The sequence below is a fragment of the Echinops telfairi genome, unplaced genomic scaffold (genome assembly GCF_000313985.2).
Source record: "Echinops telfairi isolate 266 unplaced genomic scaffold, ASM31398v2 ScPeMD7_655;HRSCAF=1070, whole genome shotgun sequence".
NCBI classification, from domain to species: Eukaryota; Metazoa; Chordata; class Mammalia; order Afrosoricida; family Tenrecidae; genus Echinops; species Echinops telfairi.
The window spans coordinates 3208140-3217754 of NW_022104553.1; the positions used below are offsets into that span (position 1 = coordinate 3208140).

The following is a 9615-nucleotide window of genomic DNA, read 5'->3' on the forward strand; positions in this document are numbered from 1 at the left end:
TGAGCTAGATGGCCGCTTGTTTACCTTGAAGCCTTTAAGACCCCAGATGCTATATTTTTTTGATAGCCGGGCACCATCAAAACAGCCTTTTCTTTCTCCCCCAGAACCGCTGGTGGTTTAACTAGCTTTATGGTTAGCAGCTCAACCACGCCGCCAGAGCACAGGATGGAGCAGATCGTATCACGCCTTATTAGGTCATCCTTCACCTCTGGCCTCTCCCCACCTAGGGCCATTTGGTCAGTCTTTCTGATCCACAGACCTATTTTTAAATCATTTCTAGGCTCTTGGACTTGGCATTATGTTATTCCAGACCCCCAGAGTAGCATGCTCTACTATCCTAGCCCTATACTGGGGATACCCCCCTGGCTTTTCAGCACAAGCAGCTTTGGGGTCACCCATGCACCTAGTCATTCCCTCTCCCCCTTCTGGTTTATATTTCTTTCTCACCCCCATGCCCACTACCACCCAAAGCATTGCTCTGACTTTCTGCTCTCCATAATCCTAGCATCTTTATCCTCTGTGAATGGTCAGTTTGCTGAGTTGGGTTTGCGATCCTAGATTTCATTCCATTAGATCTCAAACTGTGCCCCTGGGCTTCCTGCGACCTGAATTCACGTTACGAGACATGGTTTGGGAGCTAACTTCCAGGTCGTGGCGATTTTCCACCAAGTGCCCAACAAGAAGGCTCGTGCTCCGCTCCTCAGATCAGCTGTCCTTGCTGCCCTTCGGGCTGTTCCCAGAGGCCCAGGCGTGCATTGTCTCTTTAAAACAAGCCTGGACTTTATATTTCCCTGCTCGCTGTTACAAAAGCACTTTTCCCACAGGTGAAAGGTAGTTCTGCTTTGTGAAGAACCAAAAGAAAATGCTCGAAAAGGGCTAGTGGAAGCTATAACATATGTAAAGCTAATCAAACAGTAGTAATTTAAGCAATTTGTCTCCTTTTTATCGTCACTACTTATTTTTAAATTGTAAAAATACATATAACACAACAGTTGCTAATATAACAGTTTTCAATTAAACAATTAGTGCTATCAATTTTATTAATCATGTGGCCACAATGACATTTTGAATTTTAATTAAGCTACATTAACTTATTTTAATTTTTTAAATGAGTTTACAGAGCAGATCATCATTTTTACATTCATCAATGTATGAACATTTCTCTTTTGTTAATATTGATTTTTAATCATTTTATTGGGGACTCTTACAGCTCTTATCACAATCCATCCATTGTGTCACGCACATTTGCACATATGTTGCCATCATCACTTTCAAAATATTTTCTTTCTACTTGAGCCCTTAGGATCAGCTCATTTTCTCACTCCCCCTCCCTCATGAACCCTTGATAATTTATAAATTGTTATTTTTTCATGTCTTACAGCAACCACTGTCTCCCTTCACCCACTTCTCGGTTGGTATGAACTTTTTTTCATGTAACGGAATCTTTAATGTAACACCATGTATCTCACTTCCTCCTTGTTTCACCCCCCCCCTTTTCTAACACTTCTGGACTTTGTCCTTAGGTAAATGCTACCCTTTTGATCTCAAATGGTTCATTATTCTAGGGTGTGAGCACCTCACTAGATTTATTTCCTTTGTAGACCCCCTGTTGAGTGTTTGGCTGAAAATTGAGCCATAGGGGAGCGTTCAGTTTCAGACCTGAAGAAAGACTAACATCCACAGTCTTCGAGTCCCATCAGTCTCTAGATAGCTAGATGGGACTAGTCTTAGAAGTCCCACCAGTCCCACCCCTTTCATGATTTTGGATTTTGTTCCACCTTTGTCTTCCTCTCTATCAAGGATCTTCTAATGTGATCCCTTTCTGAGCAATTGGTAGTGGTAGCAGGCACCATCTAGTTCTCTTGCCTCTGAGTGGTGGAGACATATTTGCATGGTCCATTAGTCCATTGGACTAGTTGTTTCCATATGACTTCAATTTCCATCATTCTTCTTTCCCCCAGAGGGAGGGAGACTATTAGTTGTACCATAGATGGCTAATCAAGATCTTTTTTGAAAAATCATTTTATTGGGGGCTCGTACAACTCTTATCACAATCCATCCATCCATTGTGTCAAGCACATCTGTACATTGGTTGCCATCATCATTCACAAAACATTTGCTTTCTACTTGAGCCCTTGGTATCAGCTCCTTATTTTCTCCCCTCCCTCCTTTGCCCCCCTCCTTCATGAACCCTTCATAATTTATAAATTATTATTTTGTCAGGTCTTACACTGTCCGACGTCTCCTTTCACCTACTTTTCTGTTGTCCATCCCCCAGGGAGGGGGGTTATATGTAGATCATTGTAATTGGTTCACCCTTTCTACCCCACCTTCCCCCCACCCTCCCGGTATCACCACTCTCACCACTGGTCCTGAAGGGATCATCTGTCCTGGATTCCCTGTGTTTCCAGTTCCTATCTGTACCAGTGTACATCCTCTGGTCTAGCCAGATTTGTAAGGTACAATTGGGATCATGATAGTGGTGGGGAGGAAGCATTAAAGAACTAGAAGAAAGTTGTATGTTTCATCATCGCTACACTGCACCCTGACTGGCTTGTCTCCTCCCTGTGACCCTTCTGTAAGAGGATGTCCAATTGCCTGTAGAGATGGGTTTTGGGTCCCCATCCACACTCCCCCTCATTCACAATAATAAGACATTTTGTTCTTTGATACCTGATACCTCATCCCTTCGACACTTTGTGATCACACAGGCTGGTGTACTTCTTCCATGTGGGCTTTGTTGCTTCTGAGCTAGATGGCTGCTTGTTTACCTTCAACCCTTTAAGACCCCAGACGCTATATCTTTTGATAGCCGGGCACCATCAGCTTTCTTCATATTTGCTAATGCACCCACTTTCCTTCAGTGATTGTGTTGGGAAGGTGAGCATCATGAAATGCCAGTTTAATAGAACAAAGTATTCTTGTATTGAGGGAGTACTTGAGTGGAGGCCCAATGTCCATCTGCGACCTTAATTCTAAGCCTATAAATATATGCAGATAGATCTATTTCCCCATCATCATATATAAGTATATTTACATATGTACATGCCTTTATTTAGACCTCTATATATACCCTTTGCCTCCTAGTTCTTTCCTCTATTTCCTTTTACTTTCCTCTCATCCCACTATCATGCTCAGCCTTCATTTGGCTTTCAGTAATTCCTCTTGGTTACATTGCCCTTGATCAAGCCCTACCAGGCCTCTTAAAGCTACTCACCAAAATGGGATATAAAACATTATTTTTATGTACTGTTATGCCAATTGACCTTAATGACAAGCTCTCTCCCAACCTCTGCAAGATTATGACCCTGAGCCCCTAAGTTCAGTGACTCATTCTCTCAAGGTGTTTGATTCTAGCTAAGAAGTTATCATAACTAGATGCTCACCACATTTATGGGCATATTTGATGCAGAGGTAAATACCCAGATCCTGTCAAACCTGTATATAATTTGGTATGCTCCCACATTCGTTCAGCCACCTAGATCACAGTTACTGCAGGTTTGTGAATATAATACTTATATCTGTTGCCTTTACATTCTGCATAGTGTCCTCACTACTTAGTAATGAAGCTTCTCCTGGAGACAAATAACGTTCATGGAAGAGGAGCTGAGAGATTCAGGGAAAGGTAGGTGGGGTGCTGCAGGATTTAGCAGCCTTCTTGGAGGCCCTGCACAACCACAGGCTGTTGGGAGTTCTATAGGGGCACCACCTCTCCCTGCCAGGACAGAGTGAAATGAGTGTAGCCAGGAGAGCTCTGCTAGGTTCTACTCTCTCACTAAAGCATTCAACTTTGACTTGTTTGGGTGATAGTAAGTGTCCATAGACTACTTTTAATTGTTGTCTCACACACACACACACAAAACACACACACACACACACACACACAAATCATCCTCTTGTTGCTGAACGTGCCTGAAAAGCTTCTCAGAGCCCTTGTTCTGAATTCTGTTGTGTGAGCAAAGGGGTTCTCCATTCAACAGTGGCTGCAGAGCAGTCATATCAGAGAAGGTAACCTGTGTATGGTGACACTGTTATCTAGACCACTGTTCCCATGGTCCTTTTGCTAACATTCACTTGGAACTTTTATTTTAAGAGAAAAATGTCTTAATTATTCTTTACTGATATGAAACTTAAAATCAAAGCCCCTGAGTGGCTCACATTGACAAGCCCTGGTGGTATAGTGGGATAAGCTTTGGACTGCTAACGCACTGCAAGGTTGGTACTTCAAATCTACCAGCCCTTTGCTGAGAAAAGGTTGAGGCCGTCTGCTCCAATAAACATTTACAGTCTGAGAAACCCTAGGGAGCAGTTCTTCTCCGTTCTCTAGGGTCACTATGAGTTTGTTGATTTAATGACAATGGGTTTTTTGGTTCTTACTAGTCTAAGAGTTGGTGATCAACTTCAAGAAACCCACCCAGAAGGGATTTAGAAGGTAAACTGCTTCCAACGAAGGTTGACAACCCCGTGGAGCAGTTTCTCTTCATCACACACGAGCTCAGCATGAGTAGGAATCCACTCAATGGCAACTAACAGCAATAACTAACCTGACGGTTGACGATTTGCACCTATACTGCGGTTCCATGGGGGAAAAGCTTGACGGTCTGCTTCCTTGAAGGTTACAGCCAAGAAAATCCTATGGGGCAAATATACTCTGTAACAAAGGAGGTTACCATGAGCCAGGATCGATTGCACAGAAATGGGTTTAACTTAAAGTCAGTTGGGGAAAAACCATGACAAGCAACATGGAAAAGGAAGGAACCAATGTGTGATTAAACCAACAATATGCTCATCACTTCTCCAAACTCAAACTCACCACCATGGAGTCTATACTAACTCCTAGTGACTCCACAGGACAGGATAGAACTTCCCCCTGGGAGTTTCCAGGACTGTAACTCTTCATGGGAGCAGACTTCCCTGCCTTGTTCCCTCTGCACAGCTCATGGTTTCAAACTGCTGTGATTTACCATAAGAAAGACTTGCCAAATGGTCATGAATCCCCATGGTCAGGACCTACATGGGAGGCCACACTTCCTTTTGCTCTTCAGGGCAGTCCAAGTCATTCTCACCTCCTGTGAGTCATCACACTTCCTGATCCCACTATCCCCTCCTCCCAGCCTTCTTCCCCCATCCACTCACCCTGCGTGTCTCAGCCGCGTCACTTCACTTCCCATCTGTCTTCTGGATGGACCGGAAGCCCTGTGAAGGGAGGCTCTTTGTTTGCAGTTGTGTCCCCACCATCTGAAAACAGTGCCTAGCTCCCAGTAGAAGTTCCAGCAACACTTAGAATGAGTAAATGAGCATGTGACTAAAAACCCTGTTGCAGTATGCTCTGGGTCCCTTTGGTGTTTTAATGCAGATTGGCTGAAACAACTGGCTCCTTAAAACTGTTGAATGAGGCAAGTTGGTATACTGTACTGGTGAGTCAAGAAGAGGTCTACAGAGGGCAGTGTTATGGGAGAATGCAGCAAAGATTGCTAAATTTAAGTCAAGCCCAATTTTGTTTTTTCGATCCGGCCTATACCTTAATCATGTAAGGCCCAGCTCACAGATGAGAACATCATCTTTTTCTCACCCTTTTCCTGAGTCCTCAAACTGAAAACCAGATCCCATGCCGGGGAGTCGATTCTGACTTATGGCAATCCTATAGGACAGAGCAGAACTTCTCCTTAGGGGGCTTGAGCCAGAATATATATGGGAGCAGGCAGCCTTATCTCGTTTCCATGGAGCAGCCAGTGGTTTCAAACTACCAACATTGTGGTGAGCAACCCACTGCTTAGCCCACGGAGACATCAGAGCTCTTTTCCCGCATGCTCAGAAATTGTTCCTTCATCTCCACCACTCTTATCTCCTGTTCCCTTTGCACCCTGTGCCCTGCTTTCTTAGAAAGATGTAGAGGAAAAATTAACACTGACTACCACTCCCCAACCCTGATAGTTAAGGTTTAGCTTCCTTATCTGACTGACTAGGGACAGAGTCTAGGTGCAGGGAGGAGCAGAAATCCTTGAGTGACTAAGGCAGCAGGACATCGTCACACTTGTGCAGATGTACAGTTTGATGCCCACAGATAGAGCAGAAAAGAAGAAAAGACTCAGTTTGGCTGAGGTTTCCCAGGTAGTTATAACTTTCACTGGGCTGCTTAACCAGACAAAAAATCACAAATTCTGTTATGCTATTAAGCTAACATAAAATTAAGCATATAAGAAACATATTCAGGAAAAAGGTAACTAAACACTGAAACTTTTCCTAGAAAATTTAAGAATTTTCTTCTCAAAATGTGTGTTAATCCTTCGCTTTTAAAGAACTTATATCTCTCATGCAAGGAGGTTGACCCTTGGATAAACCAAACAATGTGCTTTTCAGTTATTTTTGTACAGTATTTTGTTTTGTTTTTCCTGATTTTATTTTTAGTTATTGTAAAAATCATTTTATTGGGGGCTCGAACAGCTCTTATCACAGTCCATACATATATCCATTGTGTCAAACACATTTGTACATATGTTGCCATCATCATTCTCAAACATTTTCTTTCTACTTGAGCCCTTGGTATCAGCTCCTCATTACCCCCCACTCCTTCCCCCTTTGTACAGTATATTGATGGACACATATGTTGAAAGAAAAAGAAGCAATTTCAATGTTATTTATATTAGACTCAATTGGAAAGTTCCCTTTACATTGAATTTCCCTAAGCTGTCTATTGTGTGGGAGCCAGAAAGCTTCCTTCACAGAAGACTGCCTTTCTCCTCCGTCTTTCAAGACATTTATTGTGTTGGTCATAAAGGGTTCCTTAAAGTGCTCTGTAAAGAATAGTCTTCTTGAAGAAGTGAACCAAGAAACACCTTGCTTTTATTTCCACTGTGTTCTAGCAGGAGCAGGGCGCACTCAAGTCTGAACTTCCAAAATCCTCAGCAGTAAAGCTGGAGCCAGCAGAATTGTTTCGCCAAGGCTTCTCTTATGCCACGGTGAGACTTTGGACCTGCATTTGTAAGATTAGGAAACCAAGCTTGTTTACATTTGCTCACACTGAGAACTTGTCCAAGCTGAGCCAGTCAGGGTGCAGTATAGCACGGATGAAACATACAACTTTCCTCTAGTTCTTTAATGCTTCCCCCCGCCCCCCACTATCATGACCCCAATTCTCTCTTACAAATACGGCTAGACCAGAGCATGTACACAGGTACAGATAAGAGCTGAAAACACAGGAAACCCAGGACAGATAAACCCCTCAGGACCAATATTGAGAGTAGCCATACCAGGAGGGGAAGGGGAAGGTGCGGGGAGAAAAGGGGAACCAATCACAATGATCGACCTATAACCCCCTCCCACAACAGAAAAGTGGGTGAAGGGAGACATCGGTCAGTGTACGATATGAAAAAATAATAATAATTTATGAATTCTCAAGGCTTCATGAGAGAGGGAGGGTGGGGGAGGGAAGGTGAAAATGAGAAGCTGATACTAAGGGCTCAAGTAGAAAGAAAATGGAAAATGATGATGGTAACAAATGTACAAATGTGCTCGACACAATGGATGGATGTATCGATTGTAATAAGAGTTGTACGAACTCCCAATAAAATGATTTTTAAAAAAGCAACTTGTCCAGTTTGGGTTCCAAGAATCAATCAAGTATTTACAATAAAGAAGCTAACCCTGAAACTAACAAACACATTTTGTACTTTCAAACTTCAAAGCTAAATTGAAGGCTGATTCCTCCCCCCAAATGCCCACCCCAGATGTAGAAATTTAATTCACTCTTAAATTGTATGTATAATACTGTTACTGAGTTTTTGTTTCAAAATTTTAAGTGTTCGAGCCAAATCTGGGTAAAATAATCACATCACACATTGTATCCAGTGCAATTTTAAAATTTGAGGTCATACGTGTGTTTATATTTTATCACAGATTAGAAAGGTTTTCTGGGGGCTGTGAAGTACACAGAATTAGCTTCCTCGTCGAACCTAACTAGTGATTAGACTTGTTGTCCTTTCCTTTCACAAGCAGAGTATGGCCCCCGCCGGTATGGTGAGTTCCGCATTGGACTGCTAACCTCTAGGTCAGCAGTTAGAAACCATCGGCTGCTCTGCAGGGGTAAGATGAGCCTTTCTACTCCATTGGAGGGTCGCTGTGAGTCAGACTCAATTCTAAGGCAGAGTTTGGTTTGGGGGGGTTTATCCCTGGCAACAAAGGAACACCCTGCTGGCACAATGGTTAAATGCTGCACTGCTATGCAAAGGTTGGCAGTTCACACTCACCAAATGGCTCAATGGGAGAAAGATTTGGCAGTCTGGTTTCATAAAGATGACAGCTAAGAAAACGAGCAGTTCTGTGTGCTTACGTGGGGTCAATCTGACTTGAAATCCACTACAAGGCACCTAAATACATCTCATATGACAGCCTCAGTGAATGAAGTCATGCTGTTTTCATGGAGTACTCACACACCCTGCTGGCCAGTCTCTGAAATCACAGTCAAAAGAACTTTAATACGAGAGGGCTGTTATATGGAAACCCCACTAGATGAACCGCATCTGTAACCTTCTGAAAACTGAACTACACGGTGTGTGAAGAAGCTGAAGACAGCTATACCAAGAGAAATGAACTGTTGGTAGGCGGACTAACAATTTGCTTACTACTTCAATGCCTACTTGCTGTTTTAAGATATTCTGGTAGACCTGTGTCTGACATTGTCAGCGAACACCATTATAAGTTTTGCCTGACCACCAACTCCCATTGTTTGTGCAACTAGCTTTCAGTCACATATGGATTTATTCTGTACAAGTGAATAATTCAGGCATTGTGATGTGCCATTCTCTCAGTACTGTTTTAAAATTGGTTAATCAATGACTCTGTAAACAGAAGGTCCTTAAGATTCTCTAACACAAATTAGCAAGGATGTCTCTGAACCAGAAGCAGATAGAAAACACAAATTCAGGAATGGATTTGGGGCTTGCACTTAATCCTAGCTCCAATCTAAAAACAATTCGTTCTTAGGACATGGCGCTGCTCAATATTCGCCCTCATGAAGGAAACACAGAAGGTGCAGATGCTATTACAAAGTGTGGTGAAGAAATTAGATGGTGCCCAGCTATCAGAAAGAATAATGTCTGGGGTCTTAAAGGCTTGTTTTCAACAAAGCAGCTACCTAAATGAGATGTTAACTAAGCCCACATGGAACAAGCACCCCCAAAAGCCATAATCCAAGGATTGTAAATCACACAATCCAAAGGAAGGAATAGCATCAGAGCTTAAATTATGAATTTCTGGTGTGCAGAAAGGTATGGGTGACATAGAGTGGAAGCCCAAAATACATTTGCAAGATGCACACAGGGAATAAACGTCCAGTGATTTCCCTCTAACCATAAAGAGAGATGGGAATAACCTGATTATCAGAGAGAGTATTGGAGAGACTACTACAGTAGATTATAATGATAAATATGACTTGATTGTTTAAAACATTGTCACTTAATCTCTTTCTGACACACTTTGTGCTTAATCTGGCTTTTAATATTTTCTGTATTTTTTTTCATGTTAAGGTTCGTCTCTGTTGTGTTTTGTCATTGTTGGTAGCCTTCTTGATTGTATGTTATGTGTCTCTGTTTTTCCCTATATGAAACCCAGGATAGG

General features: G+C 42.4%; 1 protein-coding gene across 1 annotated transcript in view; it reads left to right on the plus strand.

The window, feature by feature from the left end:
• The first annotated feature begins 8985 nt into the window (after positions 1–8985).
• PXDC1 (PX domain containing 1) overlaps positions 8986–9615 on the plus strand; it is a 24937-nt gene continuing 24307 nt past the window's right edge. The window contains exon 1 of the mRNA XM_004711760.2: positions 8986–9052. Within this exon, the coding sequence (XP_004711817.1) occupies positions 8986–9052 (67 nt within the window). The remainder of the gene's footprint in view (positions 9053–9615) is intronic.